Source organism: Capra hircus, chromosome 4 (assembly GCF_001704415.2).
Source record: "Capra hircus breed San Clemente chromosome 4, ASM170441v1, whole genome shotgun sequence".
In the NCBI taxonomy this organism is placed as follows: domain Eukaryota; kingdom Metazoa; phylum Chordata; class Mammalia; order Artiodactyla; family Bovidae; genus Capra; species Capra hircus.
In genome coordinates, this window is record NC_030811.1 from 88,944,450 (window position 1) to 88,970,130 (window position 25,681).

The 25,681-nt window shown below is 35.4% G+C and overlaps 1 protein-coding gene across 3 annotated transcripts in view; it reads left to right on the forward strand.

Moving 5' to 3' along the window:
• FAM126A (family with sequence similarity 126 member A) overlaps positions 1–25,681 on the forward strand; it is an 88,489-nt gene that overhangs the window by 54,085 nt on the left and 8,723 nt on the right. For all 3 annotated transcript variants that reach the window (XM_018047327.1, XM_018047326.1, XM_018047328.1), the window contains exons 8-10: positions 9,004–9,120; positions 12,138–12,225; positions 12,711–12,870. In XM_018047327.1, coding sequence (XP_017902816.1) covers positions 9,004–9,120; positions 12,138–12,225; positions 12,711–12,870 — 365 coding nt within the window. The remainder of the gene's footprint in view (positions 1–9,003; positions 9,121–12,137; positions 12,226–12,710; positions 12,871–25,681) is intronic.

Below are 25,681 nucleotides of genomic sequence, written 5' to 3' on the forward strand. Positions count from 1 at the left end.
GTTCTATTTTCAACCTTCTGATTATAATGAGTTGTGGAGTTAAAACAATCCTGGACACTTCCCACCCTCCACTTATCTATTCTACTGGGCAAAAATCTGTTCAGATAGCGATAAGCTTTACTTCTTGATTCAGATTGATGGCCAGTTTGATGGTTGTGTTTTCCTCACATGTAGTGTGTAGAGACCACTGGAAGGGGAGATCTGAAAGGCTAGATTGAGCTAGATTGAATGAGTTTTAGTCAACAAGTTTTTATCTTCTACTAGTACTAAATATTACATTGTTGTTTAGTTGCTAAGTCATGTCTGGCTCTTTTGCAACCCTGTGGGCTATAGCCCGCCAGGTTCCTCTGTCCATCAATTTCCCAGGCAAGAATACTAGGGTGAGTTGCCATGTCCTTCTCCAGGGGATCTTCCTGACCCAGGGATCCAACCTACATCTCCTGCATTGCAGGAGAGTTCTTTACCACTGAGCCACCAGAGAAGCCCAGATAGTACATATGACCCTCCTAAAAATAACATAGCCACCAATTTGACAGAGAAGTTTTATTAGTATATGCCTAAGTCCTGTATGGAGAAGGCAATGGCACCCTACTCCGATACTCTTGCCTGGAAAATCCCATGGACGGAGGAGCCTGGTAGGCTGCAGTCCATGGGGTCGCTAGGAGTCGGACACGACCGAACAACTTCACTTTCACGCATTGGAGAAGGAAATGGCAACCCACTCCAGTGTTCTTGCCTGGAGAATCCCAGGGACGGGCGAGCCTGGTGGGCTGCCGTCTATGGGGTTGCAGAGTTGGACACGACTGAAGTGACTTAGCAGTAGCAGCAGTAAGTCTTGTAAATTTGTGAAAATATTTTTCTTTTCTTTGAGCGTCTCTTAATACAAATGTGTTTAATAAATGGCTTATCTTGCCTTTTGATGTTGAATATAAGTATTAAATATGAAACTATACTAAGCTAAAAGTTAAATACTCCCCCGTTGTCTAAGCAACTGTCCTGATTTTGTTGGTTTGGTGAGTCACCTCACTGAGTAACTTGAATATGTACGTCTAGGGATTCTTGATCTGTGTGTTTTTTCCTGTATGAACATTCCTCATTTCTAAGTCAGCCTTCTGATCACCTAATAGATTTCTTCTTGTTTTCTATCTGTTAAGGACACCTTTATGCAAAGAAACCATCCTGTGGATTAATTTTTGTGACTGATTAAAAGAGAGAGGGGGAGGACAGGCTCCTAGCACAGTATATGCCACTTTGTTGTCATTCAGTAAAGGACAGCTATTATGTGTTGTGCCCCAGTGATGAACACACATTTTCACTATAGATTCACAGACGCGCTTTCTTTTTTCCCACCTGTTGCGCTTTCTTTTTTCCCACCTGTTTGAAGTTAAAATTCGTTCTAGAGCATACCTTATACTAGGTCATCCTTGTTGAAGGAACCTACAGTTGACTTTTCACTGCTTATTATTTAATTTGTAAACCTTTCTACCTTTATAAATCCTCTTTATCCTTCCTTTACAACCCATTTGAAATAATTTTTCCTCCAACAACTTTAGCGCTAGTTTTGTATATGGTATTCTCTTTAGGAAAATGAGAGAAGACGCAGCCTTTACTAGGCTGCTAATTTCAAAGAGCAGAAGCATGAGAAAAGAAAAGTGCTCATTACTGTATAGGTAATTCTTCCGTTTTCTCTTTTCTCCCTTATTCTTCCACTTTTCTGCTCTCCTGGCCTTCTCCTCACCTCCACTCTCCTCACTATTTAAAAAGCAGAGCAGAAAAGGAAGAGGTTTTGAAATTGGTTAGTTTTATGTCATAGTCTGTGTTTTATCCAAATAGATATGGAATAGAACTGGACAGAATTTTAAATATTTCTCAAGTTAAAAAATAGAAAAATTATTGTTTCCCTTTTTTTCTAACTAGTTTCTACTCACTGGTCTGATGATCTAATGATGATAGTTAATCTATTTTTTTTTCCTACTTTAGGTTCTAAATAAATAGTCTATCCAGTCAGTCCCACTGGAATTCGACTTTCTAATCATTTTGTGGTTTGTAATTCAGTATGTTGACAACAATCTCAGAAGTATTTTTTCAGTCTGTGAATGAGATAGTAGTGTCTCTCAACAGAGAATGAGAATCATGGCAGTAATTTCCCTCACTTACAAATTGATACTTAGATATTCTCCCTGAAATATATTGACAAAATATACCTTCCAAAAGGAGTTTAATTTTATCATGGTTTATGAATTTGGGAGGTATCTATATGTGACCATGTTGTTGTTGTTTAGTCGTTAGGTTGTGTCCAACTCTTTTGCAACTAGGTGGACTGTAGCCCACCAGGCTCCTCTGTCCATGGGATTTTCCAGGCAAGAAAACAGGAGGGGGCTGCCATTTCCTTCTCCAGGGAATCTTCCTGATCTAGGGATCAAACTTGCCTCTCCTGCATTGGCAGGTGGATAGTTTACCATTGAACCACCAGGGAAGCCCATATGTGACCGTAGAGTAAGTTTAATGCTGCAGTAGGGGTCAGGTCACTCAGCTGTTCTATTGTGAGGTTGAGTTCTTATGTTTGGGATTTGTAAAGGGAAATCAGATAACTTTAGGATAATCCTCTAATGAATAGAGGAGTCAAGCATTCATGTGACATGTAGCTTTATTGTTGGTTTTTGCCTTGTTATATATCTTATGTAAATTCAGTGAAAATAAAATAAAATCTATGCAGAAAGAATATCTTTGAAGAGCAATCAGAGTACTGAAGAGTAAATCAGAATTCTTAAGTATTAAAAAAAAAGAATAGAGAAGAGAAGGTAGAGATGCCATTATCAGTTAGTGCTGCAGCTGTTAGGACTAGATTATTTTGGATGTCGCTCAGTGTCACCTCCTTGGAGATGTCTTCCATTATCATCTTTTCTATAGTAACACTTTCCCACCCACCCCAGTTTATTTCCTTTTAGTGCGTATAACACTGTTGTTACCTTGTTTGTTCATTTGGCATAGCCTGTCAACTGCTGGGATATCAGTACGTCAGGAACTTTGATTTTTTTCACTGCTGTCTGCTCAGAGTTCAAGAGAAGGGCCTGGCATACATGAAAACTTAGTAACTATTTGTTCAGTAAATGAATGAAAGATGATCTCTTCCACTTGAGATTTGTGATCCGATAAGTACAGTTACAATTAAAGGAAATAATTCAGTTTTAATTTTTTTTTAATCTTTCATTGATAAGTGAAAAGTTCTTGAAGTCACTTGTGACAGTTGGGGTAAAGTTTTAGTAGCTATTAAAAACTATCAGCTGAAAAACAAACAAAAACCCCTAATGGCTATGGTCTGAATGTTTGTGTTCCCACCCACCCCCAGATTCTTATGTTGAAATCTTAATGTCCAATGTGATGATACTAGGAGGTTGGCCTTTGAGAGGTACCTTGGTCATTCATGAGGATCCCTCATGAATGAGGTTAATATTCTTAGCCAAGAGATACTACAGATCTCCCCCTCCCCTTCTGTCATGTGAGAATATGGCAAGAAGTCTGCAGCCTTGAAGAGGACCCTCACTCAACCATGCTGGCACCCTGATTGTGACTTTAGCCTCCAGAACTATGAAAAATAAATTTCTGTTGTTCATAAGCCACTCAGTCTGTTGTATTTTGTTATAGCAGCCCAAACGGACTAAGACACTGCTGCTGCTAAGTCGCTTCAGTCGTGTCCGACTCTGTGCGACCCCATAGACGGCAGCCCACCAGGCTCCCCCGTCCTTGGGATTCTCCAGACAAGAACACTGGAGTGGGTTGCCATTTCCTTCTCCAATGCATGAAAGTGAAAAGTGAAAGTGAAGTCACTCAGTCGTGTCCACTCTTTGCGACCCCATGGACTGCAGCCTACCAGGCTCCTCTGTCCATGGGATTTTCCAGACAACAGTACTAGAGTGGGTTGCCAGACTAAGACACTAACTGTCTGCATTTCTGAATAAAGAAGTAAATAAACCCTCTAATACATGACTGCTTATCTCCTTAGGTAGCTAGTAGAGAAAATAAGAGGCCTAGATTCCTATATCTTGGATGAATTGAGAGATCTGGCTTTCTAGTTCTTACCTGAAGTAAATTTAACAGTTGGTTGACCATCCTAGAGCCAAGGCAAGGTGGTTTAAGAAAAAACAACCCACTGTGTAATAATAACAGTAGATGATTTTGACCATATTTTCTTTTCTAAACCATATACTTTCCCCCCTGTTTTCTAAACCTATGTATTTGATTCAGTAAACATCTTCATTAAAATGTTCCATAAATACCTTATGAGAGTTAGAATTCTTTCTCTGGTAACTGACTGACATCTGCATAAAACTGCATTATATCATCGAGAAAGTTTTTGACTCCTACTACTTAGAGAAGACTTCTGAAAATCCCTTGGACAGCAAGGAGATCAAACCAGTCAATCTTAAGGGAAGTCAACCCTGAATATTTGTTGGAAGGACTGATGCTGAAGCTAAACCTTCAGTATTTTGGTCATCTGATGAGAACAGCGGACATATTGGAAAAGACCCTGATGCTGGGAAAGATTGAGGGCAGAAGGAGAAGAGGGCATGAAAGGATGGGATGGCTGGATGGTATCACCAATGCAATGGACATTAACTTGGGCAAACTTCGGGAGATGGTGAGGGACAGGGAGGCCTGGTGTGCTGCCGTCCATGAGATTGCAATGAGTCAGACACGACTGGGGGACTGAACAACAACAGCTTGGGAAAAGCAGAGATAGAACTGACTTCCGGGTCAACTAGATTCAGAGGCTAAAATGGTGTTAGGTTATCATCTGTTGGCATTGTGCATTTTTTTTTTCTGATGATAGGCTTCTTTTGTGTGATAAGAGCAGTGACCACAGGCAGCTAAAAACTGACATTGTCTACTTTTAGTGAACTCAGAACGTCTCTTCCAGGTTCACTGTGTAAAACAGTCTAGCCCAAGCTTCTGATCATGCTGTCTGAGGCTTGAATAAACCCTTCTAGGACCAAGTTGTGTAGCAGTATTATTGGAAGAATACTGTATGTATCAGTTTAAATGTTGGTTCGAATGTTTTAACAGAAATAACGGTAACTTAAAGTAGCTATTCATTTTCTTTCACATAAAATCTCAAGCTAATAGATGGTCTGAGGGAAGGTTGGCCCTGTTTGTAAAATGTTCATGCTCCTTCTTTCTTGGGATTCTACATTCTCTCCAGTGTCCCTCTTGTCTGTATGATGATGGATCACTGCTATTACATCTGCCTTCTATCCTGAAAGTAGGGAGAGAGTGGAAGGCAAGCAGCTGCTTTTTAAGGGTACAACCCAGAAGTTGTACCACTTCAGTTAACAAACCACTGTCTAGAACTAGTCACATGATCAGACTTATGCTAGGAAGGCTATCATGCTAGGAAGGCTAGAGAATATGGACTCCATCAGGTAGCCATTGTTCTAGCTAAAACTGGTTTGGGAGTGCAGAGGGGCGTGTGCCTTTATATACATTATTAGAAGGAAGAAGGGAATGATAGATCTTAGAGTAGCGATCTCTTGTCACAGGCAGTTTTATTGGCAGCCTCACCATAATCACATAATCCCCTATACTTGATTTTATAGGGGAAGACTAGTTCCTAAAGGTAAGAGGGATAGAGGGATTATTAATGGAAGATATTGGAGGTGGAAGAGAGAACATGACAACAAATATTCAGGGTTGACTTCCCTTAAGATTGACTGGTTTGATCTCCTTGCTGTCCAAGGGATTTTCAGAAGTCTTCTGTATCATATACCTAAAAATAAACATATCTGAAGCTTAGCCTCTTCCCAAACAGTATGTGATATTTGTCCAAATTGATTTAATGGCTGCCAGCCAGTCAGCTATCCAAACTAAATGTAGGGCTAATTAATTACATACTTCTCTTATTCTTTGCTTCTCAGTCCCTGTTGATACTTAATTGATGTGACTCCAGTCCCACCGATTCTCCTTCTCCCCACAATTACTTGTTTAGTTCAGGTTCCCTTCCTCTCACTCATGGGATATTTGGATAGTCTCCCAAGATAGCCTGGGTGATATCAAAAGACCAGTCTGATCATGTCAGATTCTTGCTTAAAACAACAAAACAAAAATCTTAGTTTCTTCCCATTGCCTTCATGATAAAGCGCAGCAAGTTATAAAATGCTCTGACTCCTCTAACTAGCTAGCGTCTCTTTTTAGTGTCCTAGCATTCTATTCCTACTAAAATTCTACCAGTCTCCTCAGTATCACACTGTCTCATCTTTCTCTGGTTTTGCCCTTTACTATATTTTCACCTAGGCCTTCCCTGGTGGCTCAGTGGTAAAGAATCTGCCTCCACTCCCAGAGACCTGGGTTCAGTCCCTGGATTGGGAAGATCCCCTGGAGAAGGAAATGGCAACCCACTTCTGTATTTCCTGGGAAATCCAAATACCGCTTTCTCTTCAAGGGGCTTCCCTAGTGGCTCAGACGATAAAGAGTCCGCCTGCAATGGAAGACTTCGGTTCAGTCCCTGAGTTGGGAAGATCCCCTGGAGGAGGGCATGGTAACCAGTCCAGTTATTCTTCCCTGGAGAATCCCCATGGACAAAGGAGCTTGGCGGGCTGCAGTCCCTGGGGTCGCAAAGAGTTGGATGTGACTGAGCTAAGCACACACGTAGTTCAAAGAAGTCTCTTTCTGGAAAGCTTTCTCTGACCCTCTGCTTCCACTAGCATTTACTTCTCCTTTTTCTAACTCTGTCACTTAGTCATTGCAAATATTTGTTTACTACAGTCTTTTTGATTCGATTATGAATCCCTGTGGGAACTATATCTTTTGTCTATATCCCTAGTGACTGACCCAATATAAATCCTTAATAAGTATTTATTGAATGAATAAATGAATTGAGAAATCTTATCTTTCATATGATGGTTCTCAGTTATTTACTACCATCCCTATTGTAAAGGTGTAAAGTGTAAGAAGAAATTGTTCTAAGTTTGCTTCTTTAGGTAATAAGAGTAGGAGGAGTCTCTTTTCTAATTTGCATATGTTTTTATAATATAAAACAAAATTTGAGTTGTTTTATTTCATGTAGATTTGATTTTTCTGAGCTTCTCCCAGACTGCTGTAACAAAATACTGTAGATTGAGTGGCTTAAGCAATAGTTCTGGAGGCTGGGAAATACAAGGTGAAGATGCCAGATATAGTTCCAGGCAAAGGCCCTGTTCCTACCTTACAGGTGACCAACCACCTTCACATGGCTGAGCATTCTCTGGTCTCTCTTACTCTTTTTATAAGGTCACTGATCCAGTAATGGTCCCCACCCTCATGACCTAGTTACTCTCAGGGTGTCCCACGTTCAAAACCATCATATTGGGGAGTTAGGGCTTCAACATACAAATTTTGAGGGAAAGGAAACATTCCATTTTTAAGTATCCCTGCTCCCTCTTACTCTTGGTTCTAAAGAATTTTAAGATCCTGTCAATATCAGATGAATTTATATTCTTTAAAGTTGCTTTGAATAAATGATATCCTCAAGGGGGTCTTTTTGAAATTGTCTGTAGTGTACTTGGACATGTTTAAGTGAAGGCTTAGACTTATTGAGTAGATGGAATATTAAGTTCCAAGTAATTATTGAGTGGAGGGGTAAATTACAGGCTGTTTTCTAGTACTGTATTAAGTGAAGGTTGTGCTGGTGGTTGGCAGAGGTGATGGGGTGGTGGTGAGAGGTGGGCAAAATGAGTAAAGAGAGTGAAAATGTACAAACTTCCAGTTTTGAAATAAGTCCAGGGATGTAATATACATCATAGTGACTGCAGTTAATACTGTACTGCATATTTAAAAGTTGCAAAGAGAATAAATCTTAAAAGTTCCTACCACAAGGAAAAAATTTGTAACTGTGTGTGTTGGATGTTAACTAGATTTATTATGTGATCAATATGCCATATATACAAATAGCCAAACATTTTATGGTATATCTTTAAAATAATATGGCTATACCTCAAGAAAGAATAATAAAGTAAATATTAAATCAGATAGTAAAGCAAAAAAAAAAAGTGAGGGCTGTGTTGTATCAGTCACACCATATTATGAGAAAACAACTGGTTTCCAATTTTATTAGAGATAGAAGCTTAGTGTTTATTTAAAAGCAGTGCATGTGGATCATAGAATTAGAAAATACGTATAAATATAGAGAAGAAAATAGAAAACTCTGTGTCCTTGTATATGATTATTTTACGGTGATACATGCCTGGCAGCTGCTTGTTTGTTATAAAATGGGATAGGATACATGTGTGTTTATAATTTTTTCCCTGTCATTTAAATTGACTTTCAAAACATGTTTATTTCATATTAGTCTCTGAATGATGTATATAATTGGTCCCCAGGGTTAGACTTTGAGGTGGCTTCGTATTTACTAAACTAAATACTCTTTTAAGTATTCTTCACTAAGACTAATACTTATTGTAGATTCTTTTAAAAATGTTAGTAAAATCTATTGTTCTGCAAGATTCTTCCTTTGGTGTCATGTTTAGACATGTGAAGACTAGTATTTTATGTTTTATTTATGGTATTTTAACAAATTTTTCAGTCTATCTGAAATTTATTAAGATGTACTGTATGAAGTTTGAGTATAATTTTAGAATAATTTTTTGGAGCCTGCAGTTTGTGTCAAGAACTTTGTCAGGAATAGAGGATTATATCACATTCAGGCTAAATAGCACTGAGTTTCATGTTTTTTATGATAACCAAAAGTCATTAATAATATGATCAATAATAATTATTGAACAGAATTAGTGAACTACGAGAATCTAGTTCACTTATATTTTAACATACTCCTAGCTTTCTACATTTTTTTCCGGTCTAACTTACTCAGGAAAATGTTATAGGCAAATGTTCTGTTCTGAAAGATTCTGTGTTTCATTACTATTTGGTTTGTAATGAGAGCATACGTTGTACGTTGTTATCTTACAGATGTTAAAAAATATATTATCTATATTTTTACTAATTTTGCAAATATATTTATTTTGGTCTTTCTAGAATCTGTGTTTGTGGATATCCTCGACAACATGTAAGAAAATACAAAGGTATAAGTAGCAGGGTACCAGTTTCTTCAGGATTCATGGTGCAAATGTTAACAGGAATTTATTTTGCCTTGTAAGTTTATTTCATATACAGAGTTAATCTTTGATCTCTTTGGCAAATTATAGTCTTATTTTATTGTTACTGTATTATAATCTCAATAAATAATCAGCATATTTTTGTGAAAATATGAATCAATATCCTAATAAGTTTTATTATTTAAAATAAATCTTTTAATATTCTAAAGAATTTGTAACCAACTAAAACACTTTGTTGTCTTTAATTAAAGGACAGAATGAAAGTTATTGTTACCTAAATACACTCACAGTTTCTTTCATCATTACTTTTTTTTTGCTGTAATTTCCAAATAGCATTTTTCCCTAATGAATATCTTTTTTCCATTTCCAGAAATTTTAATTATTTTCCCTAATGAATATCTTTTTTCCATTTCCAGAAAATTTTAATTATTTAAAATTTTAATTATTGACATCTTAAAGTCTTTTATCACAAAGGTTATTATGAATATGCTAACTCATTTTTAAAATCAATGATATCATGTTTGTTGCTTTAGGTGTTGATACTTTTCCTTGAACCTGATCTTTTACTTTATAATTCTCTTACTATATATATCATATTCACTTGATACCCTAATTTTCCCTAGTAGATTATAAACTTCTTCCTTTTTTTTTTTCCTTTTGGCCACACCACACAGCTTGTGGAACCTTAGTTCCCTGACCAGGAATCCAACCCACATGCCCTGTGTTGGGGAAGCGTGGAGTCTTAACCACTGGACTGCCAGGGAAATCCTGATTATGAGCTTCTTAACTGAAGGACGAATTTGTGACCTTTGGACCAAATCTGATCTGCTCCCTTAAAAAAAAAAAGTTTTATTGAAATGCAGTGACATTCGTTTATGTATTGTCTGTGACTGCTTTTGTGTTACAGTGACAGAGCTGACCTCACGAACCTAAAACATTTATTATCTGGCCCTTTAGGAAAAATTTTGTTGACTTGTGTTAGACCAGTAATATTGTAATCCAAAGCTCTTGGATGTTCTGATCTATTTTACTTTTTCTCTTTTTTGCTGTGTTTCTGATTGAGTAATTTCTGTTGATCTGTCTTCATGTTCCTCGATTATTTCCTTGACTGTGTTAAATCTACTAATAAGCCCACTAAGCGCATTCTTTATTTCTAGCCTTTCCATTTGGCTTTTTCTTGTCGTTCCTATCTCTGCTAACTCTCCACCTATTCATGCATGTTTCCCCTCTTTTCCACTAGAGACTTTAATATATTAATCTTAGTTATTTTATTTTCCCCAGTAACTGTAGCATTTGAATTTGATTCTGTTGTTCTTTGTCTCTTGACAGTGGGTTGTTTTGCTTTTTGCTTTTTGTGTGCTTTGTAATATTTGACCATCATTTTATTCACAAGTAGGACAGTAGAGACTGAGGTAAATATTATTTATGCCTAGAAATGGATATTCTTCTTTTCTAGTATAATAGTAGAGTTTTTATAGACAGGAGTGAGCTGGGACTGGATTTCATTGTTGCTTGATCACCTACGTCGCACCACCTACCTCAGATTCCTTTTATGTTACCTGGTACTTAGAGCTGGAGAATCTCTCCTCAATATTCTTGCTCTATTCTCTCAGCTTTCCTGGTGTGTCTGTACCTCAGAGAGGGTCTCTCTCCATGTGCTTGCCTCTCCTTTAGCAGTAGAGTGCTGTCGCATGTTTCTAGACATGCACTAGCTTCGTCCGGGGTGGTGGGGACGAAGGAGGTGGTGGAGGAGGAAGTGGTATTTTCTGGTGTTCTGGTCTAGTCTCATTTCTAAGCAGGCCCTGTGTCCTTGCTTATCAGAGTAGGAGTTCCTCAGTGGTCCTGACTCTCCCCTGCAGGTAGAGGTTTTTTCTTTTTCTCCCCTTCACAGCCAGAGTTGGTCTTTGCCTCTGCCCTTGGGGTGAAATGGTTTGCTGGTCTTCCCCGAAGGCTTTAAACTTTTGTTCTGCTGAAAGGGTCTGGCTGGACCCTGGTGCCTTTTCGGCTATGGTGGCCACTCTTTTCCTTCAGGCCTACTCTGTGAAGAGCAGCATTCTCTGGTCCCCTGCTTTGAGCTTAGCTTTTCTTATGAGTGCCTGAATGTGGTTTTTGGAGAACAGCTAATGAGTGGGTATGAATCCCCTTGTATCTACTTCCAGAGTTTCTACACTCTTGTCTGGCCCACACCTGGCTTTTAGGAATTTGTTGAAAAGTTTAGCTGGATTTCTCTTATCTACCTGCACTGTGGCCTGACTCTCCTCAGGGGCACTTGACTGCTGTTGAGTGTTGGGCTACTTGGTTGCCCTGTGACCATAGCTCCTTGTTGCATTCATGAGAAGTTATGATTTTTTAGATTACCTGACTTTATCTTGTGTTTAGGGTGAGAGCAACGCTTCTTCCATTTTTTAGGCCTCACTTGTACTCTTGATGTAATTCGCACTCTTTTATTTTGTTATCATATGAGAAAGCCATTATTTCCCTGTCCATTCCATCATTGAGCCAATTTTTAGGAATGGTTTCACCATATCTTTGAAAATTAATCCACACACACTTTCCCCCCTAATATCTCTGTGATATGTGTAGAATATATCATATACACTTCTAACTGACTATGTGAATGCAAAAAAATAACTACTTAGGATGCTGCAAGCCACAGTAGCTATAGATTTTCATTAAAAACTGTGGGAGTTACAGAGTAATTTGACCATAAAATGTTCTGAACATTATTCCAAGGTATATAATTTATTATGCTATGACTTGCTTTGAAAGCATATAATGCTTTGAAATTGCCTAGCGTTTTGGGTACATGTTCTATAAATAGACATGTTCTTTAGAGAAGAAATGTACATCTATAAAATTTTCTGTTAATAGACTTTCAGATATAATTGAAAGGAATTCAAAGATTTAAAAATACATTTTTAATGAGGGTAGACTGGTAAGAAGTGTGCTAATATGACCAATTATTTTCCTCATTAAAGATAAAGTTTCTCATTATATCTTATTTAATTTATATAGAATTAATTTAAAATAATTATACTTTACTTAATTTTATAGTTACAATGGAGAATGGGATCTAGCTCAAAAAGCATTGGATGATATTATATACAGAGCCCAGCTAGAATTATATCCAGAACCATTGCTGGTAGGTGCCTCACTTACTTATGTAAATTTCATAATTTAAAATTTCTCAGCTTAAAAGTATAAGAAGCCATTTGTAGTACATTAATACATTATTAATACCCAATGATTCATGCTCCTGTTGTAATAGAAAACTTTTATATTTGAAAGAGGTATATATAATTTGAAATTTTTGTTAAGCTAACTTCTTAGCCTGGTAGTCCTTTTCATATATGTAAGAATGTTCTCATTAACATGCTAGAGCTGCATTTATTAATTAGCATTAGGAAATATAATTTAATATTTTGAAATTTTAAATTTCATCACATGTATTTTTAACTGTGAATTTTGTTCTTACTCCTTAATTTAGAGGATTTATGTATCATCTTATGATATATCTTGGAGGAGTTATTCTTTTTAAAAACCTGTTAAAATTTAGCATCTTGTTTTATCTGAGTATAATAATATATCTATTCAATGACAATCTTAAACTATATTTTTCCTTCTCAGGTTGCCAATGCAATACAAGCTTCGTTGCCTCACGGTGCCATGAGATCTAGTAAGGAGGGTACAAGGTGTATTCAAGTTGAGATCACACCAACTTCCTCTAGAATATCAAGAAATGCAGTAACCAGCATGTCAATAAGAGGTCACAGATGGAAAAGACATGGTAAGAAATAAAACACTCTTCAGATTAGAGGATTGTTAGTGCTGTCCCCTTCTTCTCCATACTTAAGGTGCTGTAACTTCTAAATTTAATAAATAATATTATAGTGGCATGGAAGAAAGAGCTATTGACCTTTAGCTTTTCATTTACCATCCATGAATGGCAGTCAGTAAGGAAACAGAGCCCCTTATGTTACATGTATGGATGAAAATTTATTTAAATGTTGAATTGGCTTTAAATTTTATTTTAACACAATAGGACAGTAGGAAATACATGTTTCAATTACTAATACATTTTGGGTTTCTATTTACAACTGCTTGCAAATATTCCTTAATGTTCTTGATTTTTGAACTCTTTAGCAGGTATACTTGTATACAGGAATATATATATATTATAATATAGGACTTAAACATTTTCTTCTGAAAGTCTTAGTAGAGAATCCTATGGTATTGATCCAACTCTAGATATTTCTATCTTCTGGAAGTTAATTTTCTTGCAAAATTATTTGTTTTAGTATTCATTCTTGACTACTTCATCTTATTCTTTAAAAATTCTACTGAAGGTTAATTTTATTTACCGTGACCTTCTCAGTGTTTTCCATCACTCCACTTTCTTTCATAACTTATTTTTTATTTGATTTCTTGTTCTTTTTATAACCCTCCACCTACCTAGAAGTTAACCACAGAATGGGAAATGAAAAGCTGCTTCTTCACCCCAAGCAATCATATGTATTGGTGTAAAACAAAATCCACTCTCTGTTTTCTTCCTACAGACTGCAATGAAAATGTTAGTTCCTTTAGTATATTTGATGGTTCCAGTTGTCTCTATGATATCTATAGAGAAAATGCAAAAGTGCCATGATTCACTGTGAAATAGAAAGTTGATAGCAGTTGCCATTGTTCCTTTGCAGGGAATCTAGAAGGCTGTATGTCCAAAAAAAAAAAAAGATGATGGAATTCTCCAACTTAACCAATGATCATTTTCAGTCTTTTCTTTTTTTAAAGTAGTGTGATAAATTCCTGAAAGTCCTTTAGGAAGGCACAAAAAAGTGGAAATATGTTTGCCATTATCAAGGCAAATTATGCTGTTGTTTAAAATATAGGGTCTAAACATACATTAGTTTCTTCAGTGAAATTTATGCTACAGTTTGACTAGGTTACAAATAGAAAATCATTTAATTAGATATCACCATGTTACCCTAGAGGTCAGTTTTTTGTTTGGGCACTAATAGGTGGAAAATAGGCACAGAGGCAATGAACCAGATCATATGGGTCGATTGTGGCCGTAATTGCTTAAAAACTACCACTACAGGAAATGCAAGGATGAATTTTAATTCCTTTTCCACTGTTGCTTCTTTCTATTTAGGGAACTAGGGGAAAAAAATATAGGTCTTGTAGTTAAAAATGTGAAATATTGAAGTTTTAATGTGAAAGAGAAGATTTGCATATGTGTCCATAAATGCATTTAACGAAATAAGATGTGTACCTAGCAATAAAATGGAAATCATTTTTTCAGAAATATTGTATAGCAGTAAATTACCAAAACAAGAAAAGACTACTTGAATATATTGTATGCACTAGATTCTTACATATCTGCCAGATTTTATTTTGGCTACCACTTGAAGGGTTGGCACAGTGTCCTAAGGCTCCAGCCTCATAAGCTACAGCCTTTCTCACTACATTTATTCAACCTTCACAACTCTAGCACTTGGGCAACTCCTATTTATGATAACAAAAAAGTCAAGGATGAGGATTTAGAAGAGAATGCACTATGAAAAGCAAGTCAGATGCATGTAGCAGAAACAGAATGTAGCTTAGTCTTGTTGACCATTCATCTTCAGTGTGAATTCTCTTTATCCAGTGGACTCTAAAATATTCCTAGGCCAAGGTCCTTGTTTATCTCCACAGGTAGATTACATTTTCCCTTTTTAGAGCAATCTTGGCTTTCCTTCCTAGAGCAGTATTTTTCATTGTTTTGCTGAATTGAAAGCTTTTCTGTTTTCTATCACCATGGTCCTGATTCCTATCTGAACACCTTTATCATTGTTCTGGCTTTAGCTGACACTGGCTTCTTGTGGGGAAGATAGGTATCTTTACTATAGTTCTAAAATACATAGATAATTCTCAATTTGTAAATGGATTTTTAAATTAAATCTGTTTATATAGATTATGTTTATTATATTCACATATGACATACATAAATTATAATGAATTTAATTTATACATTAATTTTTGCAGAAACAGTGTTAAAGGGCTTGTGGATTCCAGGGTGACCCACAAAAGACTTACTGTCTCATAATGTTTCTAAAGCATAGCACTGTAGAATGTAAGGTTAGTTTATGACTATGTGAAAACACATTTAGAGTTTCTTTGTTTGCTGGAACGCTAAATGTGTTTTGTGTTCCACCTATATCTCTATCATTCCCTTCCAACACCAACCCTCCCAGAAGGAAGGATTTCTTCTCAGACCCTGAACTGTATCGCATGGTAGGAATATGGAATATGCAACTTTAATTCAGTGATGATGAGGGTTGGGGTAGGAGAAGGGACATGAAACATGAATGTTAAGGCATATTTTTTTTTCTCCTTGCTTCTTCCCTTGTTATTGCCAGTGCTGGGAAAGAAGAAAGCAGTTGTTCTTTTTCTTTTTTCTTTTCTTGAATCTCTTCCCTTTTCCTTCTTATTTTAAAAATGAGATATAATTGACATGTAACATAGTTTCAGGTGTACAGACAGGTATCAATATATGAATACACTGTGAACTGATCAGTGAAGTAAATCTAGTTAATATGCATTTCCACATATAATTACCTTTTGCCCCCTCATAATGAGAACTTGTAAGATCTATTCTCTAAGCAACTTTTAAAATATACCATACAGTATTATTATTAACGAATAATCACCATGCTGTACATTACATCCCATGATTTATGTTTTTATAACTTGAAGTTTGTATCTGTTGATCGTTTTCACCCATTTCACCCACTACCATTTCCCACCTCTGTTCTCTGTATCTAGTTCAGAGTTTTTGTTTGTTTTTTATATTTCACATATTTGGAAGCTCACATGGTATTTGTCTTTCTCTCTCTGACTTATTTCTTAGCATAATTCCCTTAAGGTCTATCCATATTGTTGCAAATGACAGGAGTTCCTTCTTTTTTAATGAATAAATAACCTATCACATTTTCATTATTTATTCATTTGTTGATGGATGTTTAGGTTGCTTCCATATTTATGTCTGTCTTTATTGCCTCTCTTCTTTTTTCTCTATTTTTCATACTAGCTGGGGAGAAAAGGGGGAGGAGTAAATAAGGTTACCGAAGTGGTCAGTCAGAATTTTCTTTTTTTTTTTTTTTTTTTTGACTTTTTTTTTTTACATCTCCCTATTTCATTTAAAAATATAGATAATTAAACCATATAAACGTATTTGTTTGTTTGCATAGCTGAGTCACCAAAAATTGCTCATGCAAACAAATACATTAAATTGAAGCACTTAATCACATGTTTTCTTTTTCTTATTTGTAACCAAAAAAAAACTATCTTTACAGCTAAAACCAATTCGTATTTTAGTATGAAATTAATTTTGAACACTTTTAATCATTTGCATTCAAAAATTTTTTTCTGAACTCTGTTTGAATGTATTTCAGTATTCTCTGAAGCTTCCCAAAGTTAAGAATTTATCTATAATTTATATATTAATGGAGAGCATTCTTTTGGAAAACAAAAAATTGCTTTAGCTTTAGCATTTCCACGTATTTCAGAACATATATCCCTTGCCATGACCTTATTATTGTTAAATAACAACCCAGATTTCTAGAGTTATATTATGGCAATTTCAATTTTTAATTATTATTATTAATAGATTTTATTTTTTCAAGAGCAGTTTTAGTTTCACAACAAAATTGAGTGGAAAGTACAGGTTCTTGTATACCCTCTGACCACTACCCTTTATCAACATTCTTTATCCTCCCAACAATCAACACTCCACGCAAGAGAGATGTTGCAAGGCCCTGTCATTCTAATTTTTGTGAGACAGTGATTAAAGAGAATGATTTTTAAAGAAAAGTTAGTTTCTGCTGATGTATTATTTTGGAAAGACATGTTTGACCATTGGCATCTTTGCCTGATTTTGCCCACTTTTCATTTAGTTTCTTTGATATTGTACTGATGAGGCATAACTTAATGTTGTGTTTTCAGACTTTTGAAATTATGTGTATAAATTTTTGACAAAGTTTTAATGAATTTATAATTCCATGTCAATACATATGTTTGGAAACTAAAATTATAATGTAGAATTGCTGCTTTTGACTTTCAAGGGTCATAGTTTCATAATTAATAGCTTTATTTATATATATTATTAATTCTTTCAAATATACTGTGTTTCACTTAGTGTGTATTTTTTAAACCTATATTTTCAAGCCACTTACAGATTGAGGGCTATTTAGAAGTCATAATTTGAAAGTAAAATGCAATTAGAGAATGATAATAACAGAAAAAAGATTTTTAACAGCATTAAGGTAAGAGAAGAATGTGAGTAGATTATGACCATAACAAGAATCAAAATGAAAATTCCAGTAATAAAGGTAAAACTGTGAAATAATTAATTTTTTAAATTAATAATAAAATGCAATTTTATTTTCTTAAATATTTATTACTTTTAAAAAACAGAGCTAAAAGAAAAGTAGAAGGTATTTCTTTATAATAATGCTTCTTGTCTATAGTTATTCTTTTTTTTTTTTTTTTTGAATTTCAGATAAGCAATGGATAATATTTTTTATTTTTTTATTTTATTTTTTTTTTAAATTTTAAAATCTTAAATTCTTACATGCGTTCCCAAACATGAACCCCCCTCCCACCTCCCTCCCCACAACATCTCTCTGGGTCATCCCCATGCACCTGCCCCAAGCAAGCTGCACCCTACGTCAGACATGGACTGGCGATTCAATTCTTACATGACAGTATACATGTTAGAATTCCCATTCTCCCAAATCGTCCCACCCTCTCCCTCTCCCTCTGAGTCCAAAAGTCCGTTATACACATCTGTGTCTTTTTTCCTGTCTTGCATACAGGGTCGTCATTGCCATCTTCCTAAATTCCATATATATGTGTTAGTATACTGTATTGGTGTTTTTCTTTCTGGCTTACTTCACTCTGTATAATTGGCTCCAGTTTCATCCATCTCATCAGAACTGATTCAAATGAATTCTTTTTAACGGCTGAGTAATACTCCATTGTGTATATGTACCACAGCTTTCTTATCCATTCATCTGCTGATGGACATCTAGGTTGTTTCCATGTCCTGGCTATTATAAACAGTGCTGCGATGAACATTGGGGTACATGTGTCTCTTTCAATTCTGGTTTCCTCCGTGTGTATGCCCAGAAGTGGGATTGCTGGGTCATAAGGTAGTTCTATTTGCAATTTTTTAAGGAATCTCCACACTGTTCTCCATAGTGGCTGTACTAGTTTGCATTCCCACCAACAGTGTAGGAGGGTTCCCTTTTCTCCACACCCTCTCCAGCATTTATTGCTTGCAGATTTTTGGATCGCAGCCATTCTGACTGGTGTGAAGTGGTACCTCATTGTGGTTTTGATTTGCATTTCTCTAATAATGAGTGATGTTGAGCATCTTTTCATGTGTTTGTTAGCCATCCGTATGTCTTCTTTGGAGAAATGTCTATTTAGTTCTTTGGCCCATTTTTTGATTGGGTCGTTTATTTTTCTGGAATTGAGCTGCAGAAGTTGCTTGTATATTTTTGAGATTAGTTGTTTGTCAGTTGTTTCATTTGCTATAGTTATTCTTAAATGTTGCTTCTAAAGCTGTTTTTATTATCTACCATTTCAGCTATGAGTCCTATTTCTTAAATCGCTGATTAATTCTGTAAAATCTATACTTATCTATTTCCTTGTACTTTTCCATTCCTTCTCCTCTTCCAGAGCAAATTTAATTTCTTTTTTTTTTTTTGGTCTGTTTCCCCACCACCACCACCACCATTATGACTCACTTTTCCACTTTTTAAAATTATCTATACTTGGAACAACGCAATCAACTTTCCTCCTTTCTCTTAAAATGGTATTGAAATACCCATTCCATAGAAGTCCCCTAACTAAGTTATAGTTGCAAATAATGAGTACTTATAATTTTTGCCAGCTTATCTGCTAAAGTCTTATCTAGTGAAATCCTAATTTTTTATTACTTCCTACCATTTTCCACTAGTACATTTGTGATATAAATGAGACAAGTCAGTGAAAAGCATTTTGGTATGTTTTAAAACACTATGTAAAGCCTGACTGTTTATTAATTAAAAACTATCTTCTTTATTTTATTAACTGCACAGTAGTATTCTTGATAAGCTTTTATTAGCAAGCTTGCTATTCAAATGATCCTGTGATTGATTAACTCTTTCATTGACTTTCCTCAATTTGAGACAAACATGTTGAGTTTGAGTCTATCAGACAAAAAATATGTGATACATATATGATACAATGTGTGATACATATGTGATATAATAGTAACAATCAATTTAATGATATTTTAAAATTTCTATAACCCTGAAGTTTAGTACTCTAACTCATATTATCTGACACTTATATCCCCACTACAGAAATATATCACCCTACAGTAAGGATTTTTTTAGAATGTTGTTTTAATACCTGCTGTCTGCATTCCAAATTCACATGTAAATAGAATATATTGAACTTATATTCTCATTTATGTACGATTACAGCTGTTTGCAACAAGTAAGTATAACAATAAAAGTGATATTTATAGTCTAGATTCTTTCAATTTTGCCCTACTTTTGGTCCTGGCACATGTTAAGTGATTTATTTTTATAATATCAAATTTCCTTATTTTGACTTAGGAGATCCAAGAGTACAAAGCTTTAGGTAGTAAAAAAGAATTGAGGGACTGACTTCCCTGGTGGTCCAGTAGGTGAGACTTCACCTTCCAGTGCAGGGGGCGCAGGTTCAAGCCCTGTTTAGGGAGCTAAGATCGCAAATGCCTTGTGGCCAAAAGAAATCCTTCAAAACATAAAACAGAAGCAATATCGAAACCAAATTCAATAAAGACTTTAAAAATGGTCCATATCAAAAATACCTGAAAGAACTATATATATTTTTAAGTCTTAGTAATACCAAATCAGTACCCTGAGAATTTTAGAGTATTTAGTTAATTATATGGAATGTTTATTATATGGCTTCCCTGGTGGCTCAGAGGATAAAGTGTCTGCCTGCAATGAGGGAGACCCGGGTTCGATCCCTGGGTTGGGAAGATCCCTTGGAAAAGGAAATGGCAACCCACTCCAGTATTCTTGCCTGGAGAATCCCATGGACAGAGGAGTCTGGCGGGCTGCAGTCCATGGGGTCGCGAAGAGTTAGACACGACTGAGCAACTTCACACGCACACATGGAATGGTTATGTGAAAAATGAAGCACAATACAGTTCACATAGATTGGATCTAAAGAAAGTGAAGTTTCTTGTTGTTACAGCTGCTTTATTGCATTTCTAGCATTAAGTTTTTATTTAAAGGATGTTAAGGTATTTAAATGAGTTTCAATTATTATGACAGAATTCAAAGGTAACCTATGATTATGTTTTTTTAAATGACCAAAAAAATGTGATTCGTTTCAATTTGCTCAGCGGTTTAGTACTAACTTATTAGATGAGAAAAGAAATGAAACGATAGAAAAGCTGCAGTTCATGTTGGGAAATAGTTTATTAAAAACCAGTTATTTTTAAGACCTGGTTATTGATTTTCAAAATGTTAATAAATTTCTATTATATAATAAAAAATAGGGTAGTAATAACTTTCTAATGAACAAATCTGAATAATTATAAAAAGATATACTTTAGTTAAATATCTTTAAAAATTATTTAAAACATTCAAGCTCGTCTTTCTAGATAGTGCAGAAGGTAAATGTCATAAATCTTGGAATGAAACATTTATTTGTGAATCAGATTTTATGATTTTATGTGTAAATCATTTGGGGAAAAACAAAGTTGCTAATAATTATAAAAGCGTTTTGAAAAATGCAGAAATGGTAATTTTAAATTCAAAAGTAGCATACTTTAATGAATTGGCTATTAGAATTCTGCATTTGTAGTTAGATATTTATAATACTTATATTTTTATTTTAAAAGTTGTTTATACTTATTAAAGAAATTTAGAAAAATCATTTTGAGAAACTCCATTATTTTTAGATTCTAAAATGCTTTTTGAGGAGCAAATTTTGCTTTCCTGATATAGATGATAAGACATTTGGACCAAAAATAAGCATTTCCTTCTGACCAGACTTAGCATTGCATGAATTTTAGCCAACATTTTTGATATTGACCTTTTATTCATGGAAGACAAAATAACATATTAGGAAATATTAGGTGACACAAGGAAAAAGGACATATTAACCAGAGAACTGAAACAATTGACATATGTGAAATTAGACTTAAAGATAGTAGTCTTAGAATCCTGGCCAATTTTAGATGAAAACAAAAAAATCTCAATTTATTTCTAGATAAAATAAAGTAAAATAATTTTCTATACAGAGAAGCAGGGTATTTAAAATTATTGGTCTTATGAGACAGAAGCGGTTGTTTGTAAATGATTATGTTCTACATTTTTTACTAAGGAGGCCTTATATAATTCTTGTTGTAGTTAAGGAACTTATTTTTTATTTTGTTATGTATTATTGAGCTCTACCTCTTCCCCCCACTTTTTAAGTGGCATTTGATGCACAGTGTACATGGAGGAAGAAATAAGGTTTTATAGGTAGTTTCGTAGTAGATATTCCTTATCTGGTTTTGGCCTGTCTGGTTATGAGGTACTTTAATCATGAAGGATTCACCTGATCCAGCAGCAGTAATGCATTTCTCACAGAGATTTTTTTTTTTTAATACTTGAGACTTAATAAAGATGACAGAAAAAGTTACTGAGAGTGATTGAATCCACCTCGATAAGGAGAATTATAAAAACAAGTTAAAGACTTGACTATTCTTTACTTAAGAAATTGGGCAATATTTCCTAACCAGTGTGTCCATAAATAAATAGTTGTGGTCCAGACGGTGTTTTCCTGTGTAACCCAGGCTGCTCTGTTCTTATCTGGAAATTCTTCTGGCTTTAGGACTAAGATTACGAAATCTCAGTCTTCATTCATGTCCGTGCTCAGAGTGCAGCACCTTCTTAACTGCCAGCACTGTATCCTGTGGTTCTGTGTCAGTGCTCCTTTCCTCTAACCTGCCTTGCAAATTACTGGCCCAGGCTGTGGATTTTTACATTGCTGTTTTTTTCTAAACCAGGACACACTTTGTGCTCAATATTTTGTGTAAAATGTGACTTCTTTGATAAAGAGTGCTAATAGAGTACCCAAGTAACTTATCTCTATACTTGTCAATGGCTATCTTTCGCAGTCAGAACAAAGTCTAAGCTCTAACATTATGCCATAGGTGGCCCTAGTGGCGCCTTACCTACCACTGTGACCGCACCTGAAGACCACTCTCACCTTCCCTTCTAACCTTTCAACCCACTAAGACGTTTCTACGTTGGGGGCTTTGTAGTAGCAATTGGGGACATTTGAGCTGAGCTTTGATGATTTTGGAAAGAGTCAGCTTAAACTCTCTTCCTCCAGATTGTTGTGTGCGTGCTAAGCCTCTTCAGTTGTGTCTGACTCTTTGCCACTCTATGGACTATAGCCCGCCAAGCTCCTCTGTCCATGGGATTCTCCAGGCAAATTGAAAACTGGAGTGGGTTGCCATGCCCTCCTTCAGGGGATCTTCCTGATCCAGGGATTGAACCTGCATCTCTGCATGTCTCCTGTGTTGGGAGACAGGTTTTTTACTGCTAGCACCAAGATTATTGTGTAGTCAGTGCTTTTTCATCCTTCAGATCTCAGCTCAAATATCCCTTCCTCAAAAAGGTCTTCCCAGACTATCCATCTAAATTAGACTTTCTTCTTTACTACCCTGCTTACTCTTTTCCATTATTCTTGTCTTCATTGTATTTTCCACTATCTAAAATTCTCTTGTTTGCTTAATTCCCATTTGTGAGAGCAGTGTCTTTGTCTGGTTGGCCATTGTATGCCCAGAGTCTAAAACAGTGTCTGGTACATAATAGGGGCTCAGTAAATAGTTGAATGCATGAATGAGTGAATGAATGATAAATTTATACTGTAGACTGAGCAATTTCTTTTTTCCTTATTTTATTGAAAAACAGTGCAATAACATGATAGTAAACTGGGTAGAGGAATATTCACTTACAATCCTGGTACTTAAAAAATTGACATTTTACAGTTTTTTTCCATATGCATATGTATTTTTCATAGTTATACTCTTTATTTTTTATGTTTTGCTTTTGTTCAGTTAGGCTTGTCCAATATTTTCCCAAGTTCTCCTAGTGAGTCCCGTTATTTAAATGGCTACATAATATTACATTGAGCTGATATTCCATCATTTACTTAACCATTTCCTTAATATGCTAAATAATTTGTTTCTAACGTTTTGCTATTATAGATAACACTGCAATGAATAGCTTACTGAATATAGAAAACATTTGTCTTCCATTGAATAGACTACATTTTAAACTTTTTAAACTGACAGAATAGTATGAAATTGTTCAGGTATTTTATGACTTTTAAAATATATCTTATAAATTATAAAAGAATGTGTATAACTTTCTTCTGGGGTCTACTGTAAAATACTTGTCTTTATTGATGTCAATAATTGTATGATACAGATATTTGAGGTACAGATTTTGATTGATTTTGCAAGTAAATTTGCAAGTGCCTATGGCAATTCATGGGGTCTCAAAGAGTCAGACACGACTGAGCAACTGAACTGAACGGCATAACCAGATTCTTTTTTTTTTTTTTCAGATTCCTTTAGATTTGTGAATCAATCTAGGTATAGATTTCTGTAAATTCTATGAATAATAAATTGTTCGTTTATTTAAATTATCACTTTCAGTAAAAAGGGAAACTATGAAAAAATAAAAGCTAAAGCTTGAATGAAGAATTTCATGAGGAACATAATGGAATAGATATTTGAGGTTCTAAAACTGTGAGAGAAATCACAACTTTTCATAATCAGCTTTAATGATATTTGCAATTTTTTTTACCTTTTTTTCCTCTCAAAGCCAGAAGACATTTTGTAGGGAGAAATGATGCCCTTAACTCTCCTCATTTCTGTATATGGAGAGAAGGTGACCTATTTATAGAGATTATACAAATAAAATATTCTCTGAGAAGTTTTTCTTTGGATGTTTTTTGAACTTTTCGAATTATTTGAAGTCAAATGTAAGTATTGTTTTTTATAGGTATAGAATAGTCATGACACATTTTGCATAAAATTTTAAGTTCTGGGCTTTTAAGCAGATTCTATTTTCTTACGCATTTGTATTCCCTTAAAACATCTCCTTTATAGTCTTTTTCAAAAAAGAATAATTCTTAGCTATCTGTGTTATCCTCTGGATAGACTTAAAACTATAGACGTAAAAATAACTCTTTCTGATGTAAACAATCATTTTACTAAACCTAAACTTAGAGGCAGATACGACACTTTCCTAAAACAAAGAGCCTGTGTTTTCCTTTGCCATCTAAAAACTCTTTTAAGCTGTATATTACTCTTTGGTTTTACCAGGTCAAGTAGTGCATTCTCACCTTTCCCATGTCTTTTCTGTGTACTTTCGACTTTGTTTAGGGCTTCCCTAGTGGCTCAGCAGTAGAGAATCTGCCTGCAGTGCAGGAGGTGTGGATGTGGATTCAGTCCCTGGGTTAGGAAGATCCCCCTGGGAAGGAAATGACAACCCACTCCAGCTGGTTTCTTGCCTGGCAATCCCATGGACAGAGGAGCTTAGCGGGCTACAGTCCATGAGGTCGCAAGAGTCAGACATGACTTAGTGACTAAACCACCACCACCACACCTTGATTTATTCTAATAATAATTTCATCTCATAACTGGAGACTCATTCAACTTACCAAACAAATCTTATTGGGCACTTACTTAATGCAAGGTACTTTCCTAGGAACAAGGTATGTAACAGTGACCAAGCAAGAATCCCTGACCTCTTGGAGCTTCCATCTGGTAGATAGGATAAATAAATAATTGTAGGTTAGAAAGTGATGAAGTGTTAAGAGGAAAAAGGAACAAAGTAGGGAAGAGAGTATATGAAACATGGGTAATATTGAAGCTTGATGGGATGATCAGGAGAGATTTCATTGAGAAGGAAAGTTTTGAAAAAAGACCTGAAGGAAGTAAGAAGGTGAACCATGTAGCTATGTGGGGAAGAACATTCCAGGCCTAGGGAATAACAAGACCAATAAGTACTTGTGTGTAGGAGGAGTGGGTCACAGAATTATATGGGGAAGAAGTTGGAGAAGTAAGAGAGAGATCATGTAACAGATGTTTGTGTTTTTTGTAATTATCTTTCTTTATCCTATAATTTTCCTGAGAAATATACTTCATTTCTGGGTTTTCTTTCTGTGAATTGACTTTAATAAACAGTTTAGAAATTTTGTGGTTTTTACCATTTTTGAGTGATAATATACATAAATTGGGGCTTCCCAGATGACACTAGTGGTAAAGAATCCGCCAACCAGTACAGGAGATGCAAGAGATGCGGGTTTCAATCCCTGGGTCAGAGAGATCTCCTGGAGTAGGAAGTTTTCCAGTATTCCTGCCTGGAAAATTCCATGGACAGAAAAGCCTGGCAGGCTACGGTCCATGTGGCCACAGCGAGTCGGACATGACTGTGTGACTAAGCACGCATAAATTTATTAAAGATTTTTGCCTGTGGAAGAACATATCTTGTTTACCACTTGCCATT